Source organism: Podarcis liolepis (assembly GCF_965112155.1).
Source record: "Podarcis liolepis genome assembly, chromosome: 2".
NCBI lineage: Eukaryota > Metazoa > Chordata > Lepidosauria > Squamata > Lacertidae > Podarcis > Podarcis liolepis.
The window spans coordinates 19,823,324-19,838,687 of record NC_139555.1 but is presented as its reverse complement, the minus strand read 5'-3'; the positions used below and the strand labels follow the sequence as shown (position 1 = coordinate 19,838,687).

At 46.4% G+C, this 15,364-nt stretch overlaps 1 protein-coding gene across 1 annotated transcript; it reads right to left on the bottom strand.

Moving 5' to 3' along the window:
• Positions 1-2,867: 2,867 nt before the first annotated feature.
• On the bottom strand, positions 2,868-14,582 carry LOC310700570 (meteorin-like protein). The gene is made up of 4 exons (XM_083490456.1): positions 13,486-14,582; positions 8,979-9,388; positions 7,666-7,725; positions 2,868-3,747 (listed from the first exon to the last, which is right to left on the bottom strand). Exons 1-4 carry the CDS (start codon positions 13,614-13,616, stop codon positions 3,431-3,433), a joined length of 918 nt encoding a protein of 305 aa, XP_083346582.1. The 5' UTR covers positions 13,617-14,582; the 3' UTR covers positions 2,868-3,430.
• Positions 14,583-15,364: the final 782 nt, after the last annotated feature.

The following is a 15,364-nucleotide window of genomic DNA, read 5'->3' as shown; positions in this document are numbered from 1 at the left end:
GAAATCGCATGACGGCGGCGCAGCAGCAGCGGGAAGCCCCATTAGCTAAAGTACCTCAGGTTAAGAACAGTTTCAGGTTAAGAACAGACCTCCAGAACGAATTAAGTACATAACCAGAGGTACCACTTTACCTGTTTTGGACCGGAGATGCAGCCACAAGTTGGAAGCTAGCACGTTTTTCTGTGAAACTTTACTGAATTGTTCGAACCTTGCTTTGGGCACTTACTATTTTTTCTTTCTGAGTTAAAAAATTGTTCCTCTACATTTTGAGCAGAATGTGCAACTTTTTAAGAAACCGCATAGCTCCTCACCCTGACCCACTGCTTCCACCCCCCACCCCCACCCCAGCCCTCCCCTCCCCTTCTCCTCCGTCTTCAATTGAGTGACTGCTACTTCTCAAATAATCAATATGTCAGTTAAAAACATGTCACGGTGTGGTCATTGTATGGTTCCCATTCAAAGTCCATGTCATTTAGACTTTCATTGGCAGCTATTTTGTCCCATTAAAAAGTTCAAGACAGCAATTTGTGAATCCTGCTCAGCCAAGTAGAACTGTGAAAAAAGGAGTTATTTTAAAAGTCAATTAATTGTGGTCTATTGGAGCCCTCCTCATTCAATTTTTTTTCAGGCCTTGTCACGGGCGAGCATCTGTCAGGTCTGTGTTTCCCAGGCTGCTATCAGATGCCGTTACATTGTAAATAATGGGTTCATTCAGGCTCTTTATTGGACTTTGTGTGGTAGACACATTTGTATATCATTTTACGGTGTAACAATTCCATTTACATAAAATATAGGCAATTATGTGAGCAAGTCCAAAAAGCTGTGGGAGGGAGGGAGGACCCCCCATTAAAATAATAATAAGCTAATTGAAAAGAAGGAGATAATTTAGGAGAGAATGCCAACACTTCGAATTCATGGTTCCATGATGATTCGGGAATAGTGTGTGTATGTTTAAAGATAATATCAGAAATACTCCAAATGATACCGTTTAATGCTACATATAATGTGTATTCATTGTTGGATAAATAAAACTACTCTTTTTCCCCCTTCAATTATATTTTATTAAGTTTCAACACTTTTAACATATACAATCGAAACACAATTTCATCTTTGTCAACTTCCTACCCTGTTTTCCATGCTGTTTCTCCCCTTTTGCTGCATCCTATCTTCTATCTATTGAATCACGACCATGATAATATAATCTAATTACTTCTGTTGCTCATAGCTCAAATCCAGCCTCTTTCCCCCCCTACCTTCTGTTGAGATAGGTAGTAAAACCCCCACTAGTTTTACATATCACAGGACTCTGCCCATACTTTTCTTTTTAGCCCCGTAGTTTGGTTAAAACGGCTGAGCTAGTGATTGCAGATGAAACTGATTTATATTTCTGCCGAGTTTCCATTCTTCCCACCATAGATTGCTCAGTCAAATGAATAAAGCAAATACGTTTGTTTCCAAGACGCCAACAGTTGGTTTGGCTCCTTTGTGTGGATCTGAAATTCTTAGATCACTTAACTCACGAGAGACTCCTTGCGTGTTTGCTTGCTATTTTTAATTCCATGTGTGCAGATACATAAGGGGAAACTATTAAGACCTCACGCCAATTCAGGAAATTTTGAAGAAAGAAAAAAAAGCTTTTTCTAAAAGAAGAAACACTTTTTGTTTCTAGTCAATTCTCCTCTTGCACAAATGGTGTGCCTCTTTTTAAGGCAATGCTTGCTGTCCCTAAGCAGTTGCATGAAATATTTTTCTACACAGACAAAAATCTGCCAGAATAACAAGCAGCATTTCTTGTAGTCTCTTAATTAATCAACAAACGTTAATATATACTTGGCAGCCCCAAAAACCATGCAGAAGAGCTCTGATAATCCTGAAAGCTTGGCATTGTCCTTTACCAACAGATGTTGTCTTTCGGGTTTGTTGCACCCAACATGTTTGACAAAGGCTGCGGTCAGGTGGTTAATGTGAATCCTTAAGTTCACCAAGGAAAGTCAGTGACTATTGAGAACTACTTAACTAGATGAGATAGTGTGGCACATTCATGTGTTTTGAATTCAGATCTCAACCTGTTGGAAGCGAGGTTGGTGGGTAGGTCTTCCTTACATGGCAAAAGGCAGTTTTGAGCAGAATATGAGTAAAAGCTAATGGTTTTCCCAGTAGTGATGTATGGAAGTGAAAGCTGGACCATAAAGAAAGCTGATCGCCGAAGAATTGATGCTTTTGAATTGTGGTGCTGGAGGAGACTCTTGGGAGTCCCATGGACTGCAAGAAGATCAAACCTATTCTTAAGGAAATCAGCCCTGAGTGCTCACTGGAAGGACAGATCCTGAAGCTGAGGCTCCAATACTTTGGCCACCTCATGAGAAGAGAAGACTCCCTGAAAAAGTCCCTGATGTTGGGAAAAATTGAGGGCACAAGGAGAAGGGGACGACAGAGGACGAGATGGTTGGATAGTCTTCTCGAAGCCACCAGCATGAGTTTGCCCAAACTGTGGGAGGCAGTGGAAGACAGGAGTGCCTGGCGTGCTCTGGTCCATGGGGTCACGAAGAGTCGGACACGACTAAACGACTGAACAACAACAACAAACCAATGGGAACCCAAGGGGCAGAGATAACTGTGTATAAGGTTTAAGCACAGAGGGTTTTGGGGTGGGGGAGTTAGAGGTAGGGTGGTTGAGAAGACAGTCTGGAGTTAGAAGAGACAGAGAAGATAAGTCTGTGGGTTGGGCTAGTCTGGTGTGAGAGAGTGAGAGAATTTGTTAAGAGGAGTCAGTCAAACAGTTGAGATCAGTCAGAAGGTATTAGGAAGGTATAGGCCGGTAAAGAAACTAAAAATACTGATAGGAATATTATCTGAGAAACCATAAACTTGTTAATGTTTGTAAAATAAACTCTTTTTTTTTTGGTTCACTTTTAACAACTGACTGGACTCAGTCTTTTACCAGAGAGTAACTGGTTGGTGGCAGCGGGGAAGCGAGCACAGTGGTGGCACAGGGATCAATAGACCGTTAAACATCCGGGGACCCTGTGTGATCGCCACAGTGGAGTTCAAAACACATCTGATATTGGAGACAATACAATTCCGACTCATCCTTCCTCTGTTCTTTATTTTTATTAGCAAAGTGCTTTACATTCTTTATTGTTTGCCCTCACAACAACCCTGTGAGGTAGACCACTACAACTTCCCCCTTTTCCCAGTCAGGAAGTGGGTTGACTTAACTTGCCCACAACTGCATGGCGAGTCCATTGCCAAGAAGAGACTTGTGAGCTAACCTGTCGCTATTCTCGGCTCCCTTTCCCTTAAAGAAAACGCACACTTCTCTTTTGACGTTGCACCTCTGCCAAACAACACGAGCACCATCGTTCTCCCTTATACGCAAAGCTGTCCTGAAATTGGTCCTTTGGATCATCACGACAGGCATGGCGACTCCTTAGTCAAATGGAAACTCGCAGGGATTTGCCCCCCTCTCAATAGCTTTGTGATAGACAGCACCGAAGTCTTTAAATCGCGGGGCACAGCCCAGCCAAGCTTCCCCAAAGTGCTCATTGCCCGTGAAGAGGAAATCGCCGGTTCCTTTCTTCACCTTACATTGCAGCAAGGTCTTGACGGGTCCTCGCCATTCGCCGCTCACTTTATCTTGCTGAAAGATCTGGTTTTTCTGCCTGTAGACCCGCCGCGCGCCGACTTCCACCTGGGACATGTGATTCTCCGCATCATGGGTGACGTTGTGGATCGATCCTCTCACCACTAGGTGTAAATTTTGTGTGTTTATTTATAAGGGAACTATGAATCGCCCTTCCGCCAAATGGGCACAGGGCAATCCGCAACAAACATAATTTTGAAAACAGGTGAGTGCATTTTGAAACAACAAATCGTCGAAACACTGACTCATGTAATGCTGCTAAGGATTAAATATTGCATTATCAAGCCTGGGCAAAGAAAACTGTTTCTTAGTTGACACCTGAAAACCAACAATTTGAAGACAGGTGTAACTCTAGGGGTGAAGATTCCATCTGGGCCTGTGGGTCAAACTTGGCCCACCAGTGGGTCTAATTTGGCCCACGATTCCATTTTCCCCAAACCATGCCCATCATCTGACATCACTTAACCATCCAGGGGTCCTTTGCCTTTTTTTACCTTTTACTTTATACAGTAATAGCTTGGCTTCCCCCAAATAACTATGGAATGTGTAGTCTGTTAAGGTTACTGAGAATTGTCAGCGGACCCCCTTTCCCCTCACAGAGCTACCGTCCTTAGGGTGGTTTAACAGTCAGTCCCTCTTTCCAGAAAACTCTGGGAATTGTAGCTCTGTGAGGGCAATAGGGGTCTCCTGATGCTTTCCATGATTCTTTGGGGGAAACTCTGACGTTTTTGAATTGGTATCACGGTGCTTTAAATGTCATGTGCGGATGTGCCCGATGTCTTCTACTCTGCTCAAGCCGGTAGTTCATTTCCCTCCTTCTCTTGCTTAGCTAAAGCAATGAGCCCCACTGTTTTTCAGTTGATTAAGTTACCGGCAGGGCCGGGTTTAGGTCTGATGAGGCCCTAAGCTACTGAAGGTAATGGGGCCCTTCATATGCCCAGCTGTCCTTTGTCAACAACAAATTGTCCCTGTTTTTTGTGTGTTGAATATACGCTATATGATAATTTATGGACCTAATAGGTATCTAAAGCCATTTGCACATGTTGCCATGCAGAATGTAGGCACCCTATATATAGAAATGAGCAAACCAGTGATATTTTAGGGAGCAGGCTAGCAGGCGGGGCCCATGACTTATACCATAGGACACAACACAAAACACTGTTGCTGTATGTAGGTTTTATTTTATTTGTGTTTTTTTTATCTTATATTTTGAAAATGTACATCCAGTCCCCCCCCCTTTTAACTTTTTGGGGATCCCCAAGAGAGTGTGACCCTAAGCTATAGCTTGTTTTGCTTTTGCGTAAATCCAGCACTGGTTACCCGGGTCTCAAGTGAGGAAGTTCCTCCTTGCTGGGCCTGCAACACACACACACACACACACACACACACACACACACACACACACGACTGACAGATGTTGTGCTGAAGGCCACATGGTGGGGGGCATTTAGACTTAAAGCATCCACAGAGCAGACGAAAGAGCCCTTAGAACTGACTCTGTTTATGGCTTCACTTCCATGCCCTGGATTTAGCAGTTGCCACCACCAGGTTTGTGTGTGTGTGTGTGTGTGTGTGTGTGTGTGTGTGGATTAGATCAAATAACTGGTCATGAAAGTGCAATTGACCCCCAAAGCACACTTAGCTTTATGGTTCTTAAGAGCAGAGGCCCTCAGACCTCAGGAGCAACTTGGAGCAGGAGGAACAAGAGCATTATAGTTTGTCAATAGACTTTACTGAAGCTGAGTGCCGGGGGGGGGGGGGAGAAGGGGGACAGAACAGGGGGACATCTGTTATGCTAAAAGGCTAGTGGCTTCAGGAAATTGGATTAACTAAGGAAGTTCCCGAAATCTTCCTAAGTAAGTTCTTTGTGCCCATGACATGAGTGAGATAATTATCCTCAAAGGGGGGAGATTTCAAATGCTGCCTTCTTTTGCAGACAAATTCCATAATTGATTAGTTGGTTTGGGGTGCCTTATTTTCGATCACAAGTAGAAATTGTTGTCTGAGAGCTATAGGTGTGGAAATGGGCTTGTGACCAAGTTAGGGATGATTTATTCACCCACAGGCTTTAAAAATATATACCGTATATTTTGCTCTATAAGACTTCACTTTTTCCCTCCTAAAAAGTAAGGCGAAATGTGTGTGCGTCTTATGGAGCGAATGCAGGCTGCGCAGCTATCCCAGAAGCCAGAACAGCAAGAGGGATTGCTGCTTTCGCTGCACAGCGATCCCTCTTGTTGTTCTGGCTTCTGAGATTCAGAATTTTTTTTCTCTTGTTTTCCTCCTCCAAAAACTATGGTCTTATGGTCCAGTGCGTCTTATAGAGCAAAAATTACGGTATATTTAATGAGGAGGGGTGTTTTGTCAGGCAGAATTCAGGGTGCACTCAAGGCAGTGGCCATCTAAATGCTATCCTGAGGACCCAAATTTCAATGTAGAACATCACCACGAATACAGTGGAGCCAGATGTATGTGACGGATCATTCTGAAGTTCACTATCGGTCTGGGATGGCGACAAAAATAAAAGTCACCAAGGCTCGAAAAGATGCCCACCATCCAGCCCTCCCCCAATAGTGATGTGAATTGGCTTTGAGGAGACCTTTACACAATGAGCCTGTTCATACGACTTGTAGTGCAATATAAGTTCAGAGGATCTTACTCCCAGGAAAGTGGTTACAGAAGACAGAATGGCCACCACTAGGCATGATTGGAGTTGGCATGGAAGTTCTATCTGTGATGACCCATTTGTTCATGAAAATCAATGCTTGACGTTTCAGTGATGTGAACCTTAAAGACCATTAGCAGCATGGAACCATCATAGGGCTCAACTCAGTGGTTCATACCAGATCCTGCCAGAACCAATTAGTCCTGCAGGAGACAAATTTTCGACAGTCAAACCTCGGTTGTCGAACGTACAGTAATCCATTCTGGAAGACCGTTTGACTTCTGAAACGTTTGACAACCGAGGCGCGGCTTCCGGTTGGTTGCAAAAGCTTATTGAACTCAAGCAGAAGCAGCGTCGGACATTCGTGTTCCAAGGAAAATCAGAGCATTTACTTCCAGGGTTTTTGGTGATCCATTCTGCTAGGCTTACGCACCAAAGTCCCTCTCACAGAAAAGAATGAAAACTGCACTTAGAATCACAGAAGGGCCCTGGAGGGTCAGGTAGGTAAAAGATAAAGGACTCCTGGGCGGTTAAGTCCAGTCAAAGGCGACTATGGGGTTGCGGCGCTCATCTCGCTTTCAGGCTGAAGCAGCTGGCATTTGTCTGCAGACAGCTTTCCGTGTCATGTGGCCAGCATGACTAAACCGCTTCTGGCACAATGGGATGCCGCGGCGGAAACCAGAGCGCACAGAAACAATGTTGGCCTTCCTGCCGCAGCGGTACCTATTTATCTACTTGCACTGGTGTGCTTTCAAACTGCTGGGTTAGCAGGAGCTGGGACAGAGCAACGGGAGTTCACCCCGCGCAGGGATTCGAACCGCCAACCTTCTGATCGGCAAGCCCAAGAGACTCAGTGGTTTAGACCACAAAGCCACCCGCGTCCCTTTTCCTTGAGGGTCAACCCTCTGTAAAACAGGAATCTGTTTGTCCAATGTGGGGCTCGAACCCACAACCCTGAGATTAAGAGTCATATGCTCTACCGACAGAGCTATCCCAGAGGGACATTTCTGTTCACATCAGGTGAGCATGTCCCATGTTATGTTATGATAGTTGTGCACGGTGGAGGAAGCATGCCTGCCGACTCTACCAGGGAAACAAGCTCTGCCTGAGCTTGTGAACAGGGTATGTCCCATTATTTCCTTGCTCAAGGAGAGGTGCATTTAGGCATGCAAAAGTAGGCTTCTGTGCTATGCTCCAACTTCACAGCTGATCAGCAAGAGGCCTTTCATTCCGGCTGCAGTCTTACCTGTGCACTTACCTGAGACACAGTGGGATTTACTTCTGAGTCTAAATACGCACAGGACTGCCCCGTTTGCACCTCTCCAAAAAACGATGTTCTCCTGCCAAGCTCACTTACCAAAATCACTGCTGCAAATAGCCATGAGAAGTTCCATGTTGTCACAGGGGCGGCACATAGCTGGGGAAGGAAAACACAAAGTCGATAAGGAGGGTTGCTAGGGGGCTCTTCAACGAGTCCCAAACGGTAAGCCTGCTGCAACGGCCTCATTGGCATCTGCATCAGGTTATGCCTTCATTCCGAGCATCTGAGAGCATTTGTATGATTTTCTGTAACATGGGGTGGGGGAGTGGAATCTGGGGTCCTGCAGACGTTGATGGACCAGAGCTCCTTTCACCCCAGCTCTTGGCCCTGCTGCCTGCAGCCCAACAACATCTGAAGAGTCACAGGTTCCTCACCTCTGACCTTGAGGGGTCTTGTGATAATCCACTCAGGAGCATCTGTTTCCAAAGCAGTACATAATTTCTGTCAATTTGCTCAGGTCTGTAGAGGTCAGCTTCTTACCCTCCAATATTTCTCCAGTGAAAATAGGGACATTTGACAAATAAATGAGCTGCGAGGTCTTTTTAAGACAAGCACTCTCTGGAATTAGATATCTTGGGTGGTTCACTGGGAATGTGTGCTCATAGCATTCAACATGTTTCTTCTTATATTATTTTAATTCTTTTATAGTTTAACTGGTGGGGTTGCAAGAGGCAGCCTTCTTTGTGGCTTGTAATTATTTGTATGTTTTAAACAGATTATATTTATGTACAGTTGTACTTTGGAAGTCAAATGGAATCCATTCCGGAAGCCCATTTGGCTTCCAGAATGTTTGGAAGCTGCAGAAGCCCCGTCAGGTGTACGGCTTCCAAAAATAGTTCGCAAACGGAAACAGTCACTTCAGAACAGTCCATTCGGGAGCCAAAACGTTCGAGAACTAAGCTGTTCAAAAACCAAGGTACAGAGCTTTAATACTACCAATGTTTAACTATTTTTTAATGTTTGTTTTCCCTATATTTCCCTATGTTTTTATCTGTAAGCTGCCTTTAGGGGAAAAGGCAAGGTCTAAATATATACTAATTAATAAATAATAATAATAATAGCAGAAAAATGGGTAAAAGTTTTATTTTGCTCTTCAGGGCTTCTGGTATAGCTGATTGATTGGCTAGCTTTGCTTTCATTTTATCTTTTGACCTGGTTGCAGCTGCTGATGTGAATAGCTTGCATTTTCTTATATATATATATACGTTTGATATTTTATTGATCTAATTGTTTTATGAGCAGCTTTTGGGGTGGGATGGGGTTATTTCATGTGAACTTGAAGATCGACGTCCCCACATGAGGTTCGAACACCAAACTGGGGGAAACGAGACCCACACGTAATCGTTTACCTTCCACGAGCGCCATTTTCTGGAAGTCTGGGCCTGTGACGGTCTTGTTGCTCAGCAACTCGTACTGGAAGCTGGCTGTCCTGCGGCTGATGTCCCTCTGAGGACTGGCCTGCAGGAAAAGCGCCACCCTCTGGGGCGTGCGGGTGCTGAAGCAAGAGACTTGGTGCAGGCGGGGCTCCTCAGCGTCACTCAGCAGCAGGTGGAGCTGCCCATCCCGCTCCACGTAGATGTTGGCCCCTTGGAAAGTGTTGGACGGCTTGATGCAGACGGCGGTGTGCTGAGCGCTGGACAGGTTGGGCTCCAAGATGACGCGGAGGGCTCGGGTCGGGTACATCCATTCCAGGAAGCCCTCGGTGCAGCGCAGGTGGACCTGCTCCACCGCACGGGAGCGGGGCTCCCAGCTCAAGCCGCTAGAAAACAGAGGGATGGACAACTGTGACAACCAAATCTCTCTATCTGGCCCTTGGGACTCTATCCAGGCCACACCTCCTTCCATAACCAAACCCCTTGCCATCGGACACACCCCTTACCAGCTCTGCTTCGCCTCCTCCATGAGTGTTTTTGTCCGGATGGAATTATTATTATTACTATTATTAGAAGGTAAAGGTAAAGGGACCCCTGACCATTAGGTCCAGTCGTGGCCGACTCTGGGGTTGCGGCGCTCATCTCGCTTTATTGGCCGAGGGAGCTGGCTTACAGCTTCCGGGTCATGTGGCCAGCATGACTAAGCCGCTTCTGGCGAACCAGAGCAGCACACAGAAACACTGTTTACCTTCCCGCTGGAGTGGTACCTATTTATCTACTTGCACTTTGACGTGCTTTCGAACTGCTAGGTTGGCAGGAGCAGGGACCGAGCAATGGGAGCTCACCCCGTTGCGGGGATTCGAACCACCAACCTTCCGATCGGCAAGTCCTAGGCTCTGTGGTTTAACCCACAGCGCCACCCGCGTCCCATATTACTATTGTTGTTGTTGTTATTATTTGGCATACAAATAAAATTATTATTATTATTATTATTATTATTATTATTATTATTATTAGTACACCACCCCTATACCTGCAGGTCTCACTGCGGTTCACAATATAACACCACAATATAAAAACACAAAATAAAACCCAAAACTAGCCAATAAACCATCCCTCTCAAGATTGGGGCATCGGGCCGGATCTCTCAAGTGTGGCACTGAATGAATTTCCTCAACACTGGCAGAGGAAACCACCCATTGAGGAGAAGAGAGCCTTCATCAAAGCTAACCACACTGTTGAGATGGGCATGGTACTTTGCTCTGACTGATAAACTTACACAACGCTTTAGAATGATGCGTGGAGCAACAACAACAACAAAAGGATCCCTTTGATGCTGATTTTGCTTCAGATTTATTTCTGTTATCAACTGTTACCTAAAGGTTAAGGTAAAGGACCCCTGGACGATTAAGTCCAGTCAAGGGCGACTATGGGGTTGCGGCACTCATCTCGCTTTCATGCCAAGGGAGCCAGCGTTTGGCCACAGACAGCTTTCCGGGTCATGTGGCCAGCATGACTAAATTGCTTCTGGCGCAACAGGACACCGTGATGGAAACCAGAGTGCACGGAAATGCCGTTTACCTTCCCGCCACAGCGGTACCTATTTATCTACTTGCATTGGTGGGCTTTCGAACTGCTAGGTTGGCAGGAGCTGGGACAGAGCAATGGGAGCTCACTCCATCGCAGGGATTCGAACCGCTGACTTTCTGACCGGCAAGCCCGAGAGCCTCAGTGGTTTAGACCACAGCGCCACTCGCATCCAACTATTACCTAAAGGAACCTCATCCCCCCTCCCTGTAACTCATACATATTTTTGGCTTGGTTATTAACTTAACTCTGGGTAGCTCTGTTGGTTAGAGCAGTGTTTCCCAACCTTTTTTGGGCAAAGGCACACTTGTTTCATGAAAAAAATCTTGAGGCACACCACCATTACAGCCCCGTGACGTCAGCGCGCAGCGTCACGCCGGGAGGGACGCACGAAAGTGTAAGTTTCAATTTTTTCCCCTCCCCCTTGCCTTCCTTCTGTGCCAACCGCCAAAAAGCCAAGACTTTAGGGCAGCAGGTTGACACGGAAGAAGCTCCTACCTAAGGACAGGTGCGACGGCCGTGTCCTCTTCTGCCACACTTGGCAGCCCTGCCTCACGGTCGTGACTCCCACCCTGATTTCTCCCCGCAGGTCGAGCGGCACAGGCAGCCCAATGTGTCCAGCCCAGACACAAGCCCCGCTTCCCCACTCTGGATCCTGAATGCGACCAAGTGCTCTGGACTCCCGAGCAGGGTGGGAAAGAGGACTCGCATCTGGTAGCCTCCGGGCTCCTCGCCTGCTCGAGGGATGGCATTGCAGGCAAGCTGCCGGCCGTCGCCATCACCGCCCCCTCATGCGAGTGGACCTGCCCGGAGTGGTGGGCCGGGGGAGGCTCGCTCTCTGTGGGGATGTGGCCCGCACGCGCGGCCCCGCTTCCTCCTGCCCAGGGCTGAGCTCCTTACCCGCGATCTCGGTCTCGCGCACGCGGATCCCACTTATTCCGAAGCTCGCGCCACTAGCCGGGGCTCTCACACCGTGCCAGGGCGAGGCGGCGCGGCCCACTGACGTCATCGCGGCTCGCCGCCGCCCTCGACTTCCCTGTTCCCTCCCCTCCCTCGGGTCGCCGTGGTTACCGAGGACTGCAAGCTGCTCGGGCGAGCGTGGGGCATTAAGTGGGAGAAGGAAAATTAAAATTAAAACTCGCCTGAAGGCCGCCTCTCCGGATATGAAGCTATCTTTCAAATTTTTTAATTTTTCCCGCGGCACACCAGGCAACATCTCGCGGCACACTAGTGTGCCGCGGAACAGTGGTTGGGAAACACTGGGTTAGAGCATGGTGCTGATAACACCAAGGTCACAGGTTCAATTCGCATGTGGGATAGCTGCATATTCCTGCATTTCAGTGGGTTGGAAGAGATTGTTATCAGGATCCCTTCCAAGCCTACCATTCTAAGGGTCTGATTGTATGCTGGTACTATTTTCTGCCTTATACACAGAACCTGCATTTTGCTTTGCGCCTAGTTACCAATACACATTATTTTGTTGTTTTTTTGTGTTGTTTCATGTTATTCTTAATATAAGAATAACGTATGCTCCCAGTATGTTTCCGAGCACAATTCAAAGTGTTGGTGCTGACCTTTAAATCCCTAATGGCCTCGGTCCAGTATACCTGAAGGAGTGTCTCCACCCCCATTGTTCAGCCCAGACACTGAGGTCCAGCGCCATGGGCCTTCTGGCGGTTCCCTCCCTGCGAGAAGCCAAGTTACAGGGAACCAGGCAGAGGGCCTTCTCGGTAGTGGCGCCCTCCCTGTGGAAAGCCCTCCCACCAGATGTCAAAGAGAACAACAACTACCAGACTTTTAGAAGACATCTGAAGGCAGCCCTGTTTAGGGAAGCTTTTAATGTTTGATGTATCACAGTATTTTAATATTCTTTTGGAAGCCGCCCAGAGTGGCTGGGGAAACCCAGCCAGATGGGCGGGGTATAAATAATAAATTATTATTATTATTATTATTATTATTATTATTATTATTATTATTATTATTATTATTATTAAAAAACCACACACAAAAATTCATACATATAAAACTAACCATTTTGGCCTTCTGAGTGGTGTGTATGTTTCAGCTCATATGAATTTATCTCTGGACTGGAGTCACATTCACCAATAGCAATTTTGGGACAGATATTTAGGAAGTCAGTCTTTGAGCCAGAGCAGGCCAGAGGCTAAAGGGGAAATCTTCTACTCAGTCAAATATCAAATCTAACAATATGATTTACGGATGCCTGTTCAGCTTTCAGCACCTATATGCTTCAGATTACAGAGCAGAACATGGCTGCTTTTAGGTAGCCAATTGACGCATTATGTACGTTGTTGAGACAAACAAGTTTTAGCTTTTTTAAATAAGTAATTATACAGGGATCATTTCAGAACAAGCAGTCTATATTTAAGAACTGCAGAAAGTTAGAGCTTGATGGGGAGGTGGTGGGGAGCCTTGTGTAGCGTGATTCTATACATACAGACTCAGAAATAAGCCCCATTGCATTCAGGAGAACAATATTTTATGCATTTGGAGGAGTGTACATTGCCCCAGCCTTAAAATCCCTTTGAGTTCAGTGGGAGAGCGAAGTTGAAATCGCTTCCCTTGAACTCAATGGGACTTAAACCTATCAGACTGTTTGCCAGGACAATGTGCTTAAATCTGCCAGGTATTTAAAATTACGCTATTATGCTATGCGAATTATGCTGTTAATGTTGTGCTCTCCCCTGGAATCTTTGGATATAGAAAATGAATTAATAATAATAATAATAATAATATCCATTTCCTCGGCGGATGTTGTGCACTGTCCTGGGATCTTCGGATATAGAAATTGAATTAATAATAATAATAATATCCATTTTCCTCTGGCGCGTAAATTGCGCGTCGCTTTGCCTCGCCCTCTCCGCCCGCGGCTTACCTGCCCTTCCAGCTGCAGTAGTCGGCGGCGCACGGCTGCAGCCACAGGCGGAGCAGCAGCGGGAACAGCATCCGCATCCGCAGAGGCGGCGTCCCTGCGCGCTTGCTCCGCGCCTCCCGCTCCGGGGACATCAAGCGGCGGCTTGGGGGCAGCTGGGGGCCGAGCCAGCGCGAAGCCAATCCCTCCGTCGAGAAGGGAAGGAGAGGGGAGCCCAAAAGGGTGCTTCTTTTTCCTTTCTCTCTCCGCGGTAGGGAGAAGGAAAGCGGCCTCGTTGGAGAGCGCTGGATGGAGACTGGAGAGACAGAGGCGCGCGCTGTGCGCAACAGGACGAAGCGAATGAAACGGGAGAGCGCCCGACCCTCCCTACCATGCCTGTATTTCAACGAGGTCTAATCTGCGGTTGAGTTGACAGATGTCCCTGGTTTTCCAGAACTCCCACTTCTCCCCCCAGCATCGCCAAACACAGGGGCTGCGCTTTGTTGCAAAGAGGCGCCCCCCCCCAACCAAACCAAATTATACATACATAAGGCAGCAAGGAGCGTTCTCGCCATTATTGAATGCCCAGTTAGTGCGCGCGCATGCATTTAGTTGTTCATGTATGGGCTGTGGGTTGGGAAGGTGGTACAGGAAAGAATAACAGCAACTTCTTATCGTTATTAATATTTTATTATTATTTCCATCTCATTATTACATCTCTCTCCTGCAGCCTTCACCACTAACGCTAGGACCAACAACGGGTCAATACAGACCGCAAAAGAGATGATGCCGAAATGGCAAAATTAACGGGGAAGTTCAGAAATCAAGAAGACAAGAACTTTAAGACAACCACACTTGTAAAGTAACAGAAACGATGGATGATTTAGGACAAGAATTTGGATATGCAGTTGTAAATATTATCAATATCATCCATGGAAAGGATGGGGGGTGGAGTCAGGAAATTCAGAGTAATATCAATATTTGTATTTGGAATTGTTTTTTTGTTACATGTTTATGCTTTTTAAAAAATCAAATACAAAAATTATTTTTTAAAAAACACAATACAGTGGTACCTCAGGCTACATATGCTTCAGGTTACATACGCTTCAGGTTACATATGCTTCAGGTTACAGACTCTGCTAACCCAGAAATATTACCTTGGGTTAAGAACTTTGCTTCAGGATGAGAACAGAAATGGCGCTGCAGCGGCAAGCCCCATTAGCTAAAGTGGTGCTTCAGGTTAAGAACAGACCTCCAGAAGGAATTAAGTTCTTAACCTGAGGTACCACTGTACAGGCAACATAAGCAAAAGGCAGCAGGTTTAAACTACTTAATACTAGTAGGACTCAAAGCAATGGCTTCAAGTTACAAGAAAGAAGATTCCAACTAAACACCAGGAAAAACATTTCTGACAGTAGGAGCTGCTTGACAGTGGAACAGACTCCTGCGAGAAGTGGTGGACTCTCCTTCCTTGGAGGAAAGCAGAGGTTGGATGGCCATCTATCACAGGTTGGACTAGATGACTCTTGCGACCCCTTCCAACTCTACAATTCTCTGAGTCAAAAAATGGCTTCGAAAGGTCAGCTCCCACTTTATAATTTTATGTGCAGCTCTAAACTCTAGGCCATGGGTAGGCAAACTAAGGCCCGGGGCTGGATCCGGCCCAATCGCCTTCTAAATCCGGCCCGCGGATGGTCCAGGAATCAGTGTGTTTTTACATGAGTAGAATATGTCCTTTTATTTAAAATGCATCTCTGGGTTATTTGTGGGGCATAGGAATTTGTTCATTTCCCCCTGCCCCAAAATATAGTCTGCCCCCCCACAAGGTCTGAAGGACAGTGGACCGGCCCCCTGCTAAAAAAGTTTGCTGACCTCTGGCCTAGGCAAACTCCGTCCTTCCAGA

Coding starts and splice junctions, on each gene's coding strand:
- LOC310700570 (XM_083490456.1), bottom strand. CDS start 13,616: ATGTCCCCGGAGCGGGAGGCGCGGAGCAAGCGCGCAGGGACGCCGCCT. Junction 7,726..8,978: donor GAAAATGGCGCTCGTGGAAG/GTAAACGATTAC, acceptor TTCCTTCCCCAG/CTATGTGCCGCCCCTGTGAC. Junction 3,748..7,665: donor TATTTGCAGCAGTGATTTTG/GTAAGTGAGCTT, acceptor ATTTACACCTAG/TGGTGAGAGGATCGATCCAC.